The 21,057-nt window shown below is 36.9% G+C and overlaps 1 protein-coding gene across 2 annotated transcripts in view; it reads left to right on the top strand.

Moving 5' to 3' along the window:
- Window positions 1-18,217, top strand: part of BARD1 (BRCA1 associated RING domain 1) — an 84,371-nt gene extending 66,154 nt beyond the window's left edge. For both annotated transcript variants that reach the window (XM_004262755.3, XM_033428153.2), the window contains exons 10-11: window positions 15,356-15,453; window positions 16,512-18,217. In XM_004262755.3, coding sequence (XP_004262803.1) covers window positions 15,356-15,453; window positions 16,512-16,844 — 431 coding nt within the window. In that variant the 3' untranslated portion in view covers window positions 16,845-18,217. The remainder of the gene's footprint in view (window positions 1-15,355; window positions 15,454-16,511) is intronic.
- Window positions 18,218-21,057: the final 2,840 nt, after the last annotated feature.

Genomic DNA, 21,057 nt, shown 5'->3' with positions numbered 1-21,057 from the left:
CTAATACAAAGTTCAAATAGGTTTGAGAAATAGGTTTAGAGTTTGAGACAATTACTTTAAATAGCCGCTGCGTTTATAAAAAGAAAGCAAGAACCCTCAAATACTTTCTATCCTAATACATTTTTCTATGGTTTCTGTGTTGTTCTTTCTTTCTTCCTTTATTTTTTAAACATCTTTATTGGAGTATAATTGCTTTACAATGGTGTTAGTTTCTGCTTTACAACAAAATGAATCAGTTATATATATATACATATGTTCCCATATCTCTTCCCTCTTGCGTCTCCCTCCCTCCCACCCTCCCTATCCCACCCCTCCAGGCGGTCACAAAGCACCAATCTGATCTCCCTGTGCTATGCGGCTGCTTCCCACTAGCTATCTACCTTACCTTTGGTAGTGTATATATATCCATGCCTCTCTTTCGCTTTGTCACAGCTTACCCTTCCCCCTCCCCATATCCTCAAGTCCATTCTCTAGTAGGTCTGTGTCTTTATTCCTGTTTTACCCCTAGGTTCTTCATGACATTTTTTTTTTCTTAAATTCCATATATATGTGTTAGCATACGGTATTTGTCTCTCTCTTTCTGACTTACTTCACTCGGTATGACAGACTCTAGGTCTATCCACCTCATTACAAATAGCTCAATTTCGTTTCTTTTTATGGCTGAGTAATATTCCATTGTATATATGTGCCACATCTTCTTTATCCATTCATCCAATGATGGACACTTGTTTCCATCTCCGGGCTACTGTAAATAGAGCTGCAATGAACATTTTCATACATGACTCTTTTTGAATTATGGTTTTCTCAGGGTATATGCCCAGTAGTGGGATTGCTGGGTGATATGGTAGCTCTATTTGTAGTTTTTTAAGGAACCTCCATACTGTTCTCCATAGTGGCTGTATCAATTTACATTCCCACCAACAGTGCAAGAGGGTTCCATTTTCTCCACACCCTCTCCAGCATTCATTGTTTCTAGATTTTTTGTTGATGGCCATTCTGACTGGTGTGAGATGATATCTCATTGTAGTTTTGATTTGCATTTCTCTCATGATTAGTGATGTTGAGCATTCTTTCATGTGTTTGTTGGCAGTCTGTATATCTTCTTTGGAGAAATGTCTATTTAGGTCTTCTGCCCATTTTTGGATTGGGTTGTTTGTTTTTTTGTTATTAAGCTGCATGAGCTGCTTATAAATTTTGGAGATTGATCCATTGTCAGTTGCTTCATTTGCAAATATTTTCTCCCATTCTGAGGGTTGTCTTTTCATCTTGTTTATGGTTTCCTTTGCTGTGCAAAAGCTTTGAAGTTTCATTAGGTCCCATTTGTTTATTTTTGTTTTTATTTCCGTTTCTCTAGGAGGTGGGTCAAAAAGGATCTTGCTGTGATTTATGTCATAGAGTGTCCTGCCTATATATTCCTCTAAGAGTTTTATAGTGTCCGGTCTTACATTTAGGTCTTTAATCCATTTTGAGCTTATTTTTGTGTATGGTGTTAGGGAGTGATCTAATCTCATACTTTTACATGTGCCTGTCCAGTTTTCCCAGCACCACTTGTTGAAGAGGCTGTCCTTTCCCCACTGTATATTCCTGCCTCCTTTATCAAAGATAAGGTGACCATATGTGCGTGGGTTTATCTCTGGGCTTTCTATCCGGTTCCATTGATCTATCTTTCTGTTTTTGTGCCAGTACCATACTGTCTTGATTACTGTAGCTTTGTGGTATAGTCTGAAGTCAGGGAGCCTGATTCCTCCAGCTCCATTTTTCATGCTCAAGATTGCTTTGGCTATTCAGGGTCTTTTGTGTTTCCATACAAATTGTGAAATTTTTTGTTCTACTTCTGTGAAAAATGCCAGTGGTAGTTTGATAGGGATTGCATTGAATCTGTAGATTGCTTTGGGTAGTAGAGTCATTTTCACAATGTTGATTCTTCCAATCCAAGAACATGGTATATCTCTCCATCTGTTTGTATCATCTTTAATTTCTTTCATCAGTGTCTTATAATTTTCTGCATACAGGTCTTTTGTCTCCTTAGGTAGGTTTATTCCTAGATGTTTTATTCTTTTTGTTGCAATGGTAAATGGGAGTGTTTTCTTGATTTCACTTTCAGATTTTTCATCATTAGTGTATAGGAATGCCAGAGATTTCTGTGCATTAATTTTGTATCCTGCTACTTTACCAAATTCATTGATTAGCTCTAGTGGTTTTCTCGTAGCATCTTTAGGATTGTCTATGTATAGTATCATGTCATCTGCAAATAGTGACAGCTTTACTTCTTTTCTGATTTGGATTCCTTTTATTTCCTTTTCTTCTCTGATTGCTGTGGATAAAACTTCCAAAACTCTGTTGAATAAGAGTGGTGAGAGTGGGCAACCTTGTTTTGTTCCTGATCTTAGTGGAAATGCTTTCAGTTTTTCACCATTGAGGACAATGTTGGCTATGGGTTTGTCATATATGGCCTTTATTATGTTGAGGAAAGTTTTCTCTGTGCCTACTTTCTGCAGGATTTTTATCATAAATGGGTGTGGAATTTTGTCGAAAGTTTTCTCTGCATCTATTGAGATGATCATATGGTTTTTCTCCTTCACTGTGTTAATATGGTGTATCACGTTGATTGATTTGCGTATATTGAAGAATCCTTGCATTCCTGGAATAAACCCCACTTGATCATGGTGTATGATCTGTTTAATGTGCTGTTGGATTCTGTTTGCTAGTATTTTGTTGAGGATTTTTGCATCTATGTTCATTAGTGATATTGGCCTGTAGTTTTCTTTCTTTGTGACATCCTTGTCTGGTTTTGGTATCAGGGTGATGGTGGCCTCGTGGAATGAGTTTGGGAGTGTTCCTCCCTCTGCTATATTTTGGAAGAGTTTGAGAAGGATAGGTGTTAGCTCTTCTCTAAATGTTTGATAGAATTCGCCTGTGAAGCCATCTGGTCCTGGGCTTTTGTCTGTTGGAAGATTTTTAATCACAGTTTCAATTTCAGTGCTTGTGATTGGTCTGTTCATATTTTCTATTTCTTCCTGATTCAGTCTTGGCAGGTTGTGCATTTCTAAGAATTTGTCCATTTCTTCCAGGTTGTCCATTTTATTGGCATAGAGTTGCGTGTAGTAATCTCTCATGATCTTTTGTATTTCTGCAGTGTCAGTTGTTACTTCTCCTTTTTCATTTCTAATTCTATTGATTTGAGTCTTCTCCCTTTTTTTCTTGATGAGTCTGGCTAATGGCTTATCAATTTTGTTTATCCTTTCAAAGAACCAGCTTTTAGTTTTATTGATCTTTGCTATAATTTCCTTCATTTCTTTTTCATTTATTTCTGATCTGATTTTTATGATTTCTTTCGTTCTGCTAACCTTGGGGCTTTTTTGTTCTCTTTCTCTAATTACTTTAGTTGCAGGGTTAGGTTGTTTATTCGAGATGATTCCTGTTTCTTAAGATAGGATTGTATTGCTATAACCTTCCCTCTTAGTACTATTATTGCTGCATCCCATAGATTTTGGGTCGTCGTGTCTCCATTGTCATTTGTTTCTAGGTATATTTTTATTTCCTCTTTGATTTCTTCAGTGATCACTTCGTTATTAAGTAGTGTATTGTTTAGCCTCCATGTGTTTGTATTTTTTACATATCTTTTCCTGTAATTGATATCTAGTGTCATAGCGTTGTGGTCGGAAAAGATACTTGATACGATTTCAATTTTCTTAAATTTACCAAGGCTTGATTTGTGACCCAAGATATGATCTATCCTGGAGAATGTTCCATGAGCAGTAGAGAAAAATGTGTATTCTGTTGTTTTTGGATGGAATGTCCTATAAATATCAATTAAGTCCATCTTGTTTAACGTATCATTTAAAGCTTGTGCTTCCTTATTTATTTTCATTTTGGATGATCTGTCCATTGGTGAAAGTGGGGTGTTAAAGTCCCCTACTATGAATGTGTTACTGTCGATTTCCCCTTTTATGGCTGTTAGTATTTGTCTTATGTATTGAGGTGCTCCTGTGTTGGGTGCATAAATATTTACAATTGTTATATCTTCTTCTTTGATCAATCCCTTGATCATTATGTAGTGTCCTTCTTTGTCTCTTCTAATAATGTTTATTTTAAAGTCTGTTTTGTCTGATATGAGAATTGCTACTCCAGCTTTCTTTTGGTTTCCATTTGCATGATATATCTTTTTCCAACCCCTTACTTTCAGTCTGTATGTGTCTCTAGGTCTGAAGTGGGTCTCTTGGAGACAGCAAATATATGGGTCTTGTTTTTGTATCCATTCAGCCAATCTGTGTCTTTTGGTGGGAGCATTTAGTCCATTTACATTTAAGGTAATTATAGATATGTATGTTCCTATTCCCATTTTCTTAATTGTTTTGGGTTCGTTATTGTAGGTCTTTTCCTTCTCTTGTGTTTCTTGCCTAGAGAAGTTCCTTTAGCAGTTGTTGTAGAGCTGGTTTGGTGGTGCTGAACTCTCTCAGCTTTTGCCTGTCTGTAAACGTTTTAATTTCTCCATCAAATCTGAATGAGATCCTTGCTGGGTAGAGTAATCTTGGTTGCAGGTTTTTCTCCTTCAACACTTTCAATATGTCCTGCCACTCCCTTCTGGCTTGCAGAGTTTCTGCTGAAAGATCAGCTGTTAACCTTACGGGGATTCCGCTGTGTGTTATTTGTTGTTTTTCCCTTGCTGCTTCTAATATGTTTTCTTTGTATTTAATTTTTGACAGTTTGATTAATATGTGTCTTGGCGTATTTCTCCTTGGATTTATCCTGTATGGGACTCTCTGTGCTTCCTGGACTTGTTTAACTATTTCCTTTCCCATATTAGGGAAGTTTTCAACTATAATCTCTTCAAATATCTTCTCAGTCCCTTTCTTTTTCTCTTCTTCTTCTGGAACCCCTATAATTTGAATGTTGGTGCGTTTAATGTTGTCCTAGAGGTCTCTGAGACTGTCCTCAGTTCTTTTCATTCTTTTTTCTTTATTCTGCCCTGCAGTAGTTATTTCCACTATTTTATCTTCCAGGTCACTTATCCGTTCTTCTGCCTCAGTTATTCTGCTAGAGTATTTTTAATTTCTTTTATTGTGTTGTTCATCGTTGTTTATCTTTAGTTCTTCTAGGTCCTTGTTAAATGTTTCTTGCATTTTGTCTATTCTATTTCCAAGATTTTGGATCATCTTTACTGTCATTATTGTGAATTCTTTTTCAGGTAGACTGCCTGTTTCTTCTTCATTTGTTAGGTCTGGTGGGTTTTTATCTTGCTCCTTCATCTGCTGTGTGTTTTTCTGTCTTTTCATTTTGCTTATCTTACTGTGTTTGGGGTCTCCTTTTTTCAGGCTGCAGGTTCGTAGTTCCCCTTGTTTTTGGTGTCTGCCCCCAGTGACTAAAGTTGGTTCAGTGGGTTGTGTAGCTTTCCTGGTGGAGGGGACTAGTGCCTGTGTTCTGGTGGATGAGGCTGGGTCTTGTCTTTCTGGTGGGCAGGTCCACGTCTGGTGGTGTGTTTTGGGGTGTCTATGGACTTATTATGATTTTGGGCAGCCTCTCTGCTAATGGGTGGGGTTGTGTTCGTGTCTTGCTAGTTGTTTGGCATAGGATGTCCAGCACTGTAGCTTGCTGGTTGTTGAGTGAAGCTGAGTGCTGGTGTTGAGGTGGAGATCTCTGGGAGATTTTCGCCGTTTGATACTATGTGGAGCTGGGAGGTCTCTTGTGGACCAGTGTCCTGAAGTTGGCTCTCCCACTTCAGAGGCAAAGCACTGACTCCTGGCTGCAGCACCAAGAGCCTTTCATCCACATGTCTGAGAAGAGAAATTAGAAAGAAAGTATTAGTAGAAGTAGAAAGGAAGCAAGGACGGAAGCAAGGAAGGAAGGAAGGAAGCAAGGAAGGAAGGAAGGAAGGAAGGAAGCAAGGAAGGAAGCAAGGAAGGAAGAAAGAAAGAAGGGAGGGAGGGAGGGAAGGAAGGAGGGAAAGAAGGAGGGAAGGAAGGAAAAAAGAAAGAAAAGATAAAGTAAAATAAAATAAGATAAAATATAATAAAGTTATTTAAATAAAAAAATAATTATTAAGAGAAAAAAACAAAAACGGACGGATAGAATCCTGGGACAAATGGTGGAAGCAAAGCTATACAGACAAAATCTCACAGAGAAGCATACACTTACACCCTCACAAAAAGAGGAAAATGGGAAAAAAATCATAAATCTTGCTCTCAAAGGCCACCTCCTTAATTTGGGATGACTCGTTGTCTATTCATGTATTCCACAGATGCAGGGTACATCAAGTTGATTGTGGAGCTTTAATCCGCTGCTTCTGAGGCTGCTGGGAGAGACTTCCCTTTCTCTTCTTTGTTCTCACAGCTCCCAGGGGCTCAGCTTTGGATTTGGCCCCGCCTCAGCGTGTAGGTCGCTGGAGGGTGTTTGTTCTTTGCTCAGACAGGACGGGGTTAAAGGAGCCGCTGATTCGGGGACTCTGGCTCACTCAGGCGGGGGGTAGGGGGGCCTGGAGTGCAGGGCGGGCCTGCGGCGGCAGAGGCCAGCATGACGTTGCAGTAGCCTGAGGCGTGCCATGCGTTCTCTCGGGGAAGTTGTCCCTGGATCTCGGGACCCTGGCAGTGGCGGGCTGCACAGGCTCCCCGGAAGGGGGGTGTGGAGAGTGACCTGTGCTCACACACAGGCTTCTTGTTGGCGGCAGCAGCAGCCTTACCGTCTCATGCCTGTCTCTGGGGTCCGCACTTTTAGCCATGGCTCGCGCCCGTTTCTGGAGCTCCTTTAAGCAATGCTCTGAATCTCCTCTCCTCGCGCACCAGGAAACAAAGAGGGAAGAAAAAGTCTCTTGCCTATTCGGCAGGTCCAGACTTTTCCCCGGACTCCCTCCCAGCCAGCCGTGGCGCAGTAATCCCCTGCAGGCTGTGTTCACGCCGCCAACCCCAGTCCTCTCCCTGCACTCCAACTGAAGCCCGAGCCTCAGCTCCCAGGCCCGCTCGGCCCGGCGAGAGAGCAGACAAGCCTCTTGGGCTGGTGAGTGCCGGTCGGCACCGATCCTCTGTGCGGGAATCTTTCCGCTTTGCCCCCTGCACCCCTGTTGCTGTGCCCTCCCCCGCGGCTCCGAAGCTTCCCCCTCCGCCACCCGCAGTCTCCGCCCGCGAAGGGGCTTCCTAGTGTGTGGAAACCTTTCCTCCTTCACAGCTCCGTCCCACTGGTGCAGGTCCCATCCCTATTCTTTTGTCTCTGTTTTTTCTTTTTTCTTTTGCCCTACCCAGGTACGTGGGGGGTTTCTTGCCTTTTGAGAGGCCTGAGGTCTTCTGCCAGCATTCAGTAGGTGTTCTGTAGGAGTTGTTCCACGTGTAGATGTATTTCTGGTGTATCTGTGGGGAGGAAGGTGATCTCCGCGTCTTACTTTTCCGCCATCTTCCCGGAAGTCTCTGTGTTGTTCTTAATGTCAGGCAACTTAGTGTGATTTTTTAAAAAATGTTCACAGCTATTCAAAACTAGTTGAAAACCATCTATATTAAGGAAAGATGTGGTGGACCAAAGCTTTCAAAATTAATCATAAAGATTTATGACTTATTAAAACTAGATCTTGTGTTTGAGGTTATCCACCAGCTTGCCTGGTAGACAGAAACTTTACTGGCTGAACTATATAGAAAGTTTAGTATCAACGTTTTATGCCATTTTCCACAAACCAAGTAGATTAAAGAGGAAATTTCATCTAAACTTTCTCTGCAGAGATCTGTCTTATTTAAAAACTTAAGCAAATTTAAACAAATTAACAAAAAGAATTATACAAAACAATCTGAATCCATTGGATCCAAATTTAACTATTGGAAGGCTTCTGTTGAAACTTATTTTGTCTTAATTGGTCCATATCTTTTCTTTCTTTATATTGTATATATAGAGAGAGCATCTTACAGTGTCATAGTTAATGAACTTTGAATGAACATTCTAAGAATAGGGCATAATTATACTATTGTACTAGCCATTCTGTCTCATCATATTTATTTTACAGATATTTTATCAAATGGTATTTATCTTTATTTTACAGAAACGGGAGATACAGCTAGGAAAGTTCCTTCTTCAAGGTTAAATTTGTGCCTGAGATTCTGCTTTAGTCCTAGTTTTGGTGCTAATTCCTTACAGGCAACTAATAACCATCCCCGGACAGGGTGAATTTTGGTAATGAAAGAGGTGACTAGAATGAAGATTAGAAGATATATAAATATGCCATTTTATTCATCTCTTAGAGAATGAAAAAAGTGGAATTGCATCCTAAGGATGTAAACTAGCCTTCAGAAAGTGAAAATGTATTTTACTGACCTGTTCTTTCAGTACACTGCTTTCAAAATCTCATCTAGCCTAACCTTTTTTTAAAAAAAATTTAATTCTGCCTCTTCATTTCTCATCTCATTGTGATGGGGAGAGCAAATGGTTGTCCTCTTTTCTTTCATCATCTCTTCCTCTTCCCCACTCTCATCTAGGTTTAAATAAAATTGCTGCTATAGAAGTTCTGAAAGGCCTTAGCACCTAAGGGAATTGCTGTGGGAATGTGCCAGACATTTTGCACTGGACTTGTGTCTGTGAAGAGAGGAAGGGCCAGATACGGTGTTTCTTTATTTTTGTTTTAGATGAGGAAGATTGATCCTAAGAGGCAATCATTATATCATCATTTTATAAATAGCTTCATAATCAGATTAATAAACTTATACTTTTCTATTAAAATTTATTTCTTCGAATTGATGTTGAGTGAGCTGTGGAATTTTAAAAATACAGGTAGTTTTTACTAGTCATATTTCGCTAATTATCAAAAAATAAACATACCAAAGCATTTCTGTCAGCTAAGATTGATTAGGCAACTTCATGCTTAGAGAAATATTTTACAAAGATTGTCTAAGAATAAAAAAAAAATTAACATCTGTTGATATAATAGTCCTACTTCTGAGAATATACTCCAAGCAAGTAATACAAAAGAAAGAAAAAAAACTATTTGCATTGTTATTTCTTATAACAAGAAGTAGGGGGCAATAACCGGAATATGAGAAAATTGAGAACATTCTGGAATGCTTAAAGGTGTTTTCTGAAAAAATTTTTATTTTTATATGATAATTAGTAGGACTGAATATGAAAAAACAAATTTGTTTAAATTTTTTAAAGAGCATAAAACAATTATATCTTCACTGTCAATATATAAATGTGTGAATATGTACAGGGAAAGAAACAATCAAAACAGTTGTAGATTGGTAGGTAGAGGTCTGTTAGTTTATAACAGTTTCAAAATCAATGTATGTCTCTTAAATTCAAGTTTTTTATGAAGAAGTTCAAATTCTCAAGTTCTAATAACAATTAGATCTTCTTTTTGATCTTTTCTAAAAATTAATTGGGTAGGTGAGGGTTTCATTCTTTTTTTTTTGTGGTACGCAGGCCTCTCACTGTTGTGGCCTCTCCCGTTGTGGACGCGCAAGCTCAGCGGCCATGGCTCACGGGCCCAGCCACTCCGCGGCATGTGGGATCTTCCCAGACTGGGGCACGAACCCGCGTCCCCTGCATGGGCAGGCGGACTCTCAACCACCGCGCCACCAGAGGGTTTCATTCTTAATCAGGGAAATTAGAACCTGTGTATGTATATTGCTCCAGTCTGGTACACCAGATTGTTGATACCTGTTGTGCAGACCTAGCAGATAAATTTTAATATGGTTATTGTCCAATAAAAACGGAAGTCTTACATAAATATTTCAGTTTTAAATATATGACTAACAAAGGACACCAAGTATGAGTTTTTAAATTATTGAGGATTGTTTTGATATTATTATTCATAATACAAGGTTTTAGAATTGATACCCAGATTTTGCCCAAGCAAATTTTATGATACAGTAATATATTTTTGTGATAGAATTTGACCTGCTTCTCAATATGCATTAAGTAAAATAAATAAATTTAGCAAACTATCCTATGAGGAAATGTATTTTTATGTATAAATATGCTTATAATTAGAATATTGGCTTAAAAAGTAGCCAAAAATAAACAGTTGTTCAATGGTATTTATATGAAAACACAAAATCTAATGATCTGTGACAGTTGATTTCCTAAATCTAAATGTTTATGATGGCACGAGAGGAGCATTTACCTTTTATTTTACATTTTCAGCCTTCATTTTATTGTCCTTCCACTCTTCACTGTGGAATTTCATAGTATTGGGCTTAGCTCTTCTTTTACTTGCCATACTATTTTTTAAAAATTTCAGTGAGAGTGAAAGTTGTTTTTCCATTTTTGTCATTGTTGTAAAAAGTTTTCTCTTAAAAACCATTTCCTTTTGTCTGAAATTTAGTGATATCATAGCCTATTTGACTAAAAAGCCTACTAGAAAAGCATCTAAAAATAATTTTTTGTTTTTACAACTTGGGTGTTCATTTTCAATACAATCAGAAAGGAAATTCTTCAGTGTTTATTTTACTAATAATGCAGTTTTCTTGAGTTACGTAAGTGCCCAGTTTGGATCTAATGACATATTTATTAGGATTTTTGATTTTGACATAAAATATTTGATTCTGTATTTTCTTGTTTTTTAGGATAACATTTAGGGTTGGCTAAGAGTAATATTTAATTCTGATTTTCAGTGCTGTTTCAGTTACAAATAGCCAGTGGCTTCAGAAGAATAACAGTTCTTTAAATTAGGAATTTATTTATTGCTCTAGCTTTTGAAGAGAGTAAGCACATTCTGTGGTCTTCGTGGAGGGATACTTTCCTCTTTGGACATTTAACAGATCTCCATTTGAACGCTTCATTCTGTCTTCATTGTATTCTATAATCATTTGTATGTAGCTGTAGATTCAGAAACCCTTTTTTCTACTCCCTCCCACTTGTGCAATCCTTTTTTTCTTTCTAAAACTAGGAAAAGTGACTAAACTTAATATAGATTAATGAACATCATCAGTGGTTCATGCAGCTGAAATGAAAATATACATCCATGGATATATGTGCTTTTATGAGGTAGGAGGCAAGAGTGGCTCCTCGAGATTCAGAATAAAGGAATACATTTCTGGATGGTACAAGCTTCCTTTAAAAAAAAAATCATATCCCAGAATTCATAAGCTGCATTAGTATACAGATTCTAGACTTTGCTTAGGTAGCCAGAGCTACTTTAATGACTTCGAGTTAATGACTCTGAGTTAAGCAGTACTTTGGGAATTGGGCTGCTTACCTCTATATAAAAAAGTAATAAAATCAGGGCAAAAAGAAAGCTTACCTGAAATGGTATACACATGATCCGGAATACATCTGTGCTGAAAAGAATCTTAGTTTTAATAAGATAGGTAGTTGATTCCTGTACTTCTGAAAAATGATAGCTTTGGTCAAAATCTTAAAATATAATAGAACGTGTGAAAAGTAAGAAAGATGATATAAAGCATACATTTTACAAGGATAGTGGCTTGACACATTTTAAAGTATATATCATTCTGGCATATTCAGAAATCTGTGTTTACATAAACAATATAAATTATTCATGTATAGTCATTTCAATTTGGATTCAGATCCTCCTATTCAGCTGAGAAAGTTAACTAGTGATCTTGCATATGCGTATTTCTTCACAAGAATCAATTTCTGCTGAACTATTTTATTGGCAGGTAATGGAATAATATGGACTTTATTAAGTACAAATACAAAATATAATTTGGTTGAGTTTTAGGATGTATTTTTTATTGAAGTATAGTTGATTTACAATGTATTAATTAGTGCTGTACAGCAAAGCGATTCAGTTATACATATACATTCTTTTTTATATTTGCCATTATAGTTTATCATAGGATATTGGATATAGTTCTGTGTGCTATACAGTAAGGAAGTATCTTTAAATTGCTGGAAAAAGACCTGTTTTAAAATCTTTATAGAGATTAAGGATTACAGTATATATTATACTTTAGATGAGTTTATGACTAGGAATGTTGTGAAAGTTCTGATAGTTTTTTTAACATGGAAAATAGATTTAACACTTCTTGCTGCAGTTTGCTTAACTAACATACGTTGAGTAATTAAAACCTTAAAATATTATCTATTATTTAGGTTTGTTAATTAGGTAGTATTATGGCTTGTAGATTCTTCCATGTCATTGATGATGTTAATATATCAGCATTTAGGTTGCTGAAGGTTTAAAGCATTTCATTCTTGTTTTGGTAAATCAGTTCAATTGGTTTATCTCAAAAGAAATCTACTAGGGAGTTGATATTAAATGTAATTATCGTAAATGTCTACTGAGAAGTATGAACATTCTGAAACTCATAGGGTACAAATGAGAGAGTGACAGCTTTGGCATCAGTCAGATTAAACAAACTCATTGATTCACTGAAGACAAAGCCAAATGCATTGTTCTCCCCCCTCCAACCCCCCACTCCCAGGTAGTCAGCAGGTTTTGACGCTTTGGTGTACCTTTTGGCTAATCTCTTAAAAATAAGGATCCTCCTATTTGGTCATCTGTTAAGTGGTTGTGTCATTTATTTTGAGATACAGTATATTAAATCTGAGTAGAGAGTACCTGGCATTTCCTAAGATGCTTTATTTTTTTAATAAAATAAAGATAAAGAAACACTGATCTAGAAGTTGGAGGATATCTGAGTTCTTATCTCACATGTATCACTGGGAAAGCTGCTTAAATCTCTTAGGATTTAAGTTTCCTTATCTATGAAATGAAGAGGTTGATTAGACAAGCATCAAGTCAAATTGGCAATCTAAGTCCAAAACAGATAAAATTTATGTGGTTTAGTTCAGCATAATCATTTAATTTTTGTGTCTTTAGGTATCATGTACATTTTCCTATTTGTTACAGTCTCCATAACTCCCTACCACTTAACACAAGGTTCCCCACATGATTATATAATTTGAGCGGCCCTTGTAGGTGTTCGAGTTACAGTCTTTGGACTAGATGTCACACCCGAATTTCAAAAAATTCTCCATGTTTTCTGTTCTACAACAGCAATCCTAACAGATTGTTATAGACCTAGAAACTGTTCCTTAGTTTTCACAGGGAAGCTATATTTTCCTTCTTTAGCTGATATTAAGTGGTAGAGAGAGTTGGCAAATTGTTACTTGGAATAAAAGGATATCAGAGGAACACATTCTTCATTTAGCTCAGTAATTGTAATTAGAGCATTGGATTTTTCTGCCTGCCTTTACAGAAATTTACTGAACAATTGCTATAAGGCTGAAAGTTTTGTGACTTGAGGCATATTTACACTGAAAGAGTACTGGCATCTTCCTCTGGTAGTGCCATGCTGCCCTCTTGGTGTCTGCCATCTCATTTCTCTTGATGCCATGCTTATCTCATTCTAGTATCTGTTAAGACTACATTCTGTTGATTGACTAATGCTGGCATATTGCCTGGATCAATTGAAACCATTTTAGTATGCTTTTTTGATCGTTTAAATAACCAGTCAAATAAACCCATAAAATGCATAAGCAGCCAGCATAGGCACAGCCCATTTATTTATTTCTGTAGTTACACATTAGCTCTTTACTTGTTACAGTTACTTGATATTATAGGAGTATTCAGTGTTCAGTCCTTGGCTTTATATGCTGGCATATAGAGTTCATCTAAAGATGAACTGGTATAAATGCTCTTCAAATATCATCAGGAAAGGAGGTTTAGGAAGGGGGTAACATGCTTAAGTGATAAAAAGTAAAAGTAATAATTTATATGTGAAATAATGAGTTCGAGGTAAGTCAGTGATTTGACTAGATTGGTAATTTTTTTTGCATTGGTGTTTAATGTAGAACCAATATATGATGTCATGTAAGCACACTGTCAGTGTTTCTCCTATGATTTTGACCTAGTCAAAAATTTTATTTTGAGACTCATTTTTAGTATACAGTAATGTTAATATTTTAGTATTAGCTTCATTGGAAAGATAGTTTTTTATACCCTGTGGGTAGTTATTAAAAATTCTATTTTTAAAATATGATTTTTACTACATGCAAAAAACCAATTTTTAATAAAAAACATCATATTTATGATAAGTTAGTGAGAAGAGTAGAATTCAGCATAGCAAACTTAGCTCAATATGATCCTTGGACTTCCCTGGTGGCGCAGTGGTTGAGAGTCCGCCTGCTGATGCAGGGGACACGGGTTCGTGCCCCGGTCCGGGAAGATCCCACATGCCACGGAGCGGCTGGGCCCATGAGCCATGGCCGCTGAGCCTGCGCATCTGGAGCCTGTGCTCCGCAACGGGAAAGGGCACAACAGTGAGAGGCCCTCGTACCGAAAAAAAAAAAAAAAAAAAAATGATCCTTGTATTGAAAACACTGGGGATGTTCTAGTCCCCAGGCAAAACTAGCAAAAAATTAAGAATCATGTGATAGGGAATTATAGATATGTCAGGGTTGAGTGTTCAACTGGAATATGCATTCATAGTCCCAAGTTAAGAAAAAATTCAGTCCCTTGACAAAGCTCTGCTTTTGGTGAGATAGATGTATTCAGTCATTAAAATATTCTAACTTTTATATATTATGCAATGTCTTGGAATATCTCAGTTGAAGCAGCTCTAAAACATTTGAAATATTCACCAAGTCATCTCTAGACTGGTGACTTCATTGACTACCTGTCAATTCCAAACATGTCCCAGACTCTGCTTTACTGTTTATTTTAACAAGAGCTGTAGAGCCCCTGTTATTTGACCAGCTTAATAAGCGAGGTGTTCTGGACTCAAGTACTTTCCTTAATGTCAGACCACTTATAGTCTAACAGGAGGTTAGGCATAGGACCACCAGAATGAGTGGGGCAGATGATAAGACCTCAGGGTCAGATCATTGTGGGCTGAACTAAATGAGTGACTTTTTATTACTTTAATTTTGATAATGGTTATAAATTAAAATTTAGATTTTTATTCTTGTACATGAAATAATGTACTGATTTAGGTTTTTCAGAAAGAAAACTAAAATTTGTATTCAGTACTACTTCATTGCTCAGTCCTCTGAAGAAAAGATTTCTTACATTTTCTTTATATGGAAAACCAGTTTTGTTTTGTTTTTTTTTGCGGTACGTGGTCCTCTCACTGCTGTGGCCTCTCCCGTTGTGGAGCACAGGCTCTGGACGCGCAGGCTTAGCGGCCATGGCTCACGGGCCCAGCCGCTCCGCGGCATGTGGCATCTTCCCGGACCGGGGCACGAACCCATGTCCCCTGCATCGGCAGGCGGACTCTCAACCACTGTGTCACCGTGGAAGCCCTGGAAAACCAGTTTTATTACATTTTGTTTTGGCATAAGTAAAGTTTCTTTTTCTGTTTCAGAACAATATTTAACCATGAAGAAGAAAAATCACTTAGGTAAATGGCATAATTTCAATGTGAAAGAAATAATGCTCACTTGATATTTATTTTGCTTTTATCCTCATTTTTTTTCCCAGGGGTGAAAGCATGTCTACAAAGAAAAGAATATGAACAGGAAGAAAAGTATGAAATTCCTGAAGGACCACATAGAAGCAGGCTCAACAGAGAACAGCTGGTATTTTCCTTTTGATACTAATTTTATTGTTCTTATTATAACTTAATACTATTATTACCATCAGGAAAAACTTCTCCTGCCCTTTCAACAAGTCCAGGTGACTGATTAAAACTTTAATTGTGCTTATTTCAAGCACTTGATTCTGAGAGATGATTACAATGAGCAGTAAAAACCAGAATGTAATAATTTCATACTGTTACTAGATTTTGGGCATCTTGAACATTCCCATAAACCTTTCAGAATCTGAGGTGAGTCTCAGATATAGGAAGTAGCTTGAGAGAAGACTTAGAGCTACTGCTTGGATTTAGTTAACCATGTCTTTATTACCATATATTGTAGTTTTAATGGATAAAATTCCATTACCCTGTTGACATATAGGTATATTAAAAATGCCAAAGAAAAGTTTTTGTAGAAGGGACTTGTGAAACTTTTTCTGTAAAGCTCACAGAAGTGTGTTTCATATCTAATTGGATCCCTAGCCATGGCCATATAATGTATTGTGTTCTAAGGAAAACATCTCTAGAATCCTGGAGGCCACACTCCCACGTCACTGCCCTGGGGACCTTAGATTGGTAGTATATAGGAACCTAAATATGGATGGGCAGAATTGGAAAACTCCATAGAAAAGCTGTTACTCTTACAATTAAGTTTAGCTTGGTATCCGTGAAGCATGTTTCAGTTACCCTAGGAAGGAATTCTTGGGGCTTTAAGTCCCACGAAATAAATGAATAAATATTCTGATATAAGACGCTTGATGAACAGGTTTTATGTGGATGTATACCATACACACACACAGAGACACACACACAGAGCACACCTAAAATGTGAGAAGAGTGAAAAGCACCAGAGTCTTAAGGAAAAAATTGTATAGGAAACCTTTATTTGCATGAGTATTTTTTTTTTACCTAAATGGTTTATTTGAAATACAGCTTGTCCTAGCACCTCATTAAGTAGCTTCTTAACTGCTTGCGACTTTTCTTTTTATTTCCCTATTCATATACAGTGTTTTTAAATATTTTGGTCTGCTTTTAATGAGCTTTTTTTTTTTGTTTTTTCAGTTGCCAAAGCTGTTTGATGGATGCTATTTCTATTTTGGGGGAACCTTCAAACACCATCCAAAGGACAGCCTTATTAAGCTTGTCACGGCATCTGGGGGACAGATCCTCAGTAGAAAGCCCAAGCCAGACAGTGATGTGACTCAGACCATCAATACAGTCGCGTACCATGCCAAACCTGACTCTGATCAGCACTTCTGCACACAGTATATCATCTATGAGGATTTGTCTAATCATCGCCCAGAGAGAGTTAGGCAGGGCAAAGTCTGGATGGCTTCTTCCAGCTGGTTTATAGATTGTGTGATGTCCTTTGAGTTGATCCCTCTTGACAACTGAATCCTATACCAGATGTACATTTCAAATTGAACTTACACAGTGTGAGAGCCCAGTGACTGCACTGTTTTGATCATTCACATTTTTACAAATAGGTAGACTCATTCATACATTTTTTGGCCTTGAATTAAAAAAAACCAAATTGCCAGATTATGAATTCATTCTGTGTTTACCATTTAGATGCGGAGATTGCTTTAAGGGGTTTTTCTTTTTAAAACTGGCATATGTGTTGATTCATCATGTCTTTCTATTCACATTATCAGCTGTCAAAGATTAATGAGAGGGGATCAGAACTGTTGGTTAAACATACAAGTGGTGTCATTATGTCTCACCCTTTTAATGTTCTTTGATGAAAAAAATCCACACCTGCCACCAGCAAAAATACTTGCCTTCGTTTAGTAAGCAAATAATATCGTCAAATAATTTATTCTGGCTTTGTTATAATGAAAATAGATTACCTGGTCTAAATTTGCCACCATAGGTGTTATATTCTTCTCCTGTCTACAGTTGTATTTATTTTGCTACTTATAATTTACCTGTTCCTACATTTTTGTTCCCTTTTTAAAAAAATCTTGTCTCTTAATCAGGAAATCATGATTTGAATCTCAACATTACTGTTCTCTTGTGGTGAAAGTCAACATTGGGCTCATGATATATATTTTTATTGTATATATTTGCTTATTGTTAATCAACTTATAACTGTGTTAATATATATATATAAATGTGTAGAACATTTTCTCTAACACATTTTAGAGACATTGTTAGTCAAATGTAAATAAATTAGGGAGCAGTCTTTCTGGTAGACCTTATGTATTGCTAAAATAATTTTTCTGTAGGTCTTAACTTCTTTCTTCATAAATTGTTTTTCACTTTTGGATTGCTGGGGAGGCAGAAGTTGGTGATTACTTGATTTAGAACAGATTTTTGTCCAGGTGATACAAAAGGCTATGACAGTAAGTTTAATGGTAGTAGTGAAAAGGACTTATTCATAATACCAGGACCAGGACCATCAAGGCTGCAGAATAGTAGACAGGATGTCACCTGAGAATGGGGAGACCTGGGAAGGTTACTCTGGTCTGAGTATTTCTTATTTGTGAATCAATAAGGTAGATTAGATCATTTTAAAATATTTTCTAAGAAGTAGAATTCTTTAATAAGTCTTTCTAGAAATTTAATGTACTTATAATATTAAAGACATGGAAAGGGTGTTACTGTTGAGACTTGCCAGTTTGGTCCCTTTTGGGCCAAAGGGAATAGTTTGGTAACCATTAGATTAGAATACTGAGATTCTGAAGTTCATGAACATTTTAAGATCCATTTATTTGAAGTTTGAGATTCAGCTGATTATTTCAAAATAAAATTTACTTTAATCCCTTCTTTGACATGTTATTTTTCTATATAAAGAAATAAATTATGTGAACACAATAATACAGCTGACCCTGACCTTCAAGGGTGAATTAGCTCTGAAACACTCTCTCCAACCAGTATTTTGTTTGTTCCACATTTCATTCAAATGGAGAATGATAAACAACCTAGCACCAAGCAAATCTGAGGGGTTAGATAATGTCTGGATTAAATAATTTAAGACTCTGGGATTTTGGTTGTCATTTTTGATTTATAACTGACTTCTAGTCACTTTCTATTGCCTCATTGGTCATATTCCTAGACAGGTTTGGGTTTGTTCCTCAAACGGGGATCTGAATCCCCGTTTGTAAAAACACTTTGGGGAGTTGCTACTCGCTTTCCTGCGTTCACTTTCTTGGTTTGTCCTCCTCCCTCTTTGTTGTATTTTGTGTCCCACTATTAAGCAGTTTTGTTTTTGGTTTCTTTAAATATTTATTTTGGCAGCAGTTAGTTGATGTTAAGCTCTTGAAACTTGTATTTTCTGTATAGATATACTTGTAATTATTTTCATTTTTCAGTCATAGATTCAAGCTTCCTTTTTTTTTTTTTTTTAATTTATTTATTTATTTTTGGCTGTGTTGGGTTTTCGTTTCTGTGCGAGGGCTTTCTCCAGTTGCAGAGAGCGGGGGCCGCTCTTCATCGCAGTGCGCGGGCCTCTCACTGTCACGGCCTCTCCCATTGCGGAGCACGGGCTCCAGACGCACAGGCTCAGTAGTTGTGGCTCATGGGCTTAGTTGCTCCGTGGCATGTGGGATCCTCCCAGACCAGGGCTCGAACCCGTGTCCCCTGCATTGGCAGGCGGATTCTCAACCACTGCGCCACCAGGGAAGCCCCTCAAGCTTCCTTTTTATTTGCCATAAATCTCTAAAGTTCTTTGTGCTTCCACATCTCTGTTTCTTCTATTGAGGTGACTTACTCTGCACTGTTGAAGAACGATCCTCTGCAAGACTTGTGAGGAAATCTTGCAGCTGACAAAAGCTTGTCTTTTTGAGCACTGCATTTCTAAAGTATATTAGGTACTTTATTACTTAAATAAACTTTTTTGAATACAGTGTAACCTTGGTAGTTTGGAATCATCATTAAGACTGTCATTTATTACACAGTGATTCCCTTGTGGTTCATATTTTTTTAAACTGAAGTGTAATAGATGTAGTACTGTATCAGTCTCATTGTGTCATAGTGATTCAATATTTTATATACATTTCAAAATGGTCACCTTGTTAACTAGTTACCATTTATCACCACACAAAGTTATTACAATATTATTGACTATATTTCCTATGCTTCGCATTACATCCCCATGACTTTATTTTATAACTGGAAGTCTGTACCTCTTAATCCCTTTCACTGATTCTGCCTGAACCCAACCCGCCAACCCCTTTCCCCTCTGGCAACCACCAGTTTGTTTTCTGTTTCTGTGAGACTGCTTCTGTTTTGTTTTTTAGATTCCACATATAAGTGAAATCATAGAGAAATTGTATTTCTGTCTTATTTCACTTAGCATAATATCCTTTAGGTCCCTCCATGTTGTCGCAAATGGCAAGATTTCACTATTTTTTATGGCTGAATTTGTTGATATTGTATATAAACATTGTACATATAAGTCACGTCTTTTTCCACTTTCTCTTGATGGGCTCTTAGGTTGTTTCTGTATCTTGGCTACTGTAAATAATGCCGCAGTGAACATCGGGGTGCATATATCTTTTCAAGTTAGAGTTTTTGTTTTCTTCAGGTAAATACCCAGAAGTAGAATTGCTGGATCATATGGTAGTTCTATTTTTAACTTTTTGAGGAAACTCCGTATTGTTTTCCATAGTGGCTGCATGAATTACGTTCCCACCAACAGTGTACAAGGGTTTCTTTTTCTTCACATTCCCTCCAACACTTGTTATTTTTTGTCTTTTTGATCATTGCCATTCTGACAGGTGTAAGGTGATAAACACTTTTGATTTGCATTTCCCTGATGATTAGTGATGTCGAGCATCTTTTCATGTGCTTGTCGGCCATCTGTATGTCTTTGGAAAAATGTCTCTTCAGGTCCTCTGTCCATTTTTAAATAGGGTTGTTCTGGGTTTTTTTTTGTTTTTTGGTGTTTTTTGTTTGTTTTATTTTTGGATATTAAGTTATAAAAGTTCTTTATATAGTTTTGATATTAGCTCCTTATGGAATATATGATTTATGAATTCAGTAGGTTACCTTTTTATTTTGTTGATGGTTTCTTTTGCTATGCAAAAGCATTTTAGTTTGATGTAGTCCCATTTGTTTAGTTTTGCTTTTGTGTCCTTCCTTGCCTGAAGAGACAGGTTCATCAAACTAAAATGCTTTTGACCAATGTCAGAGAGCTTGCTGCCTATGTTTTCTTCTAGGAGTTTTATGGTTTGCCTCCAGCTTTGTTCTTTCTCAAGATTGTTTTGGCTATTTGTGATTCCATACAAAGTTTAGGATTCTTTGCTCTAGGTCAGTGAAAAATGCCATTGGTATTTTGATAGGGATTGCATAGTATCTGTAGATTGCCTGGGGTAGTGTAGACATTTTAACAGTGGTAATTCTTCCAATCTATGAGTGAGGTGTATTTTTCCATTTATTTGTGTTGTCTTCAAATTCTTTCAGAGTACAGGTCTTCCACCTCATTGGTTAAATTTATTCCTAGGTGTTTTATTCTCTTTTTATGCAATTGTAAATGAGACTGTTTTCTTAACTTTCTGATAGCTTGTTTTTGGTATATAGAAATGCAACTGATTTCTATAAAGTTTGTATCCTGCAATTTTACTAAATTTATGTATTCCAGTAGTTTTTTCATGGCGTGTTGGAT

This window comes from Orcinus orca, chromosome 7, assembly GCF_937001465.1.
Source record: "Orcinus orca chromosome 7, mOrcOrc1.1, whole genome shotgun sequence".
Taxonomy (NCBI): Eukaryota; Metazoa; Chordata; class Mammalia; order Artiodactyla; family Delphinidae; genus Orcinus; species Orcinus orca.
This window is presented reverse-complemented; position numbering and strand designations above follow the sequence as displayed.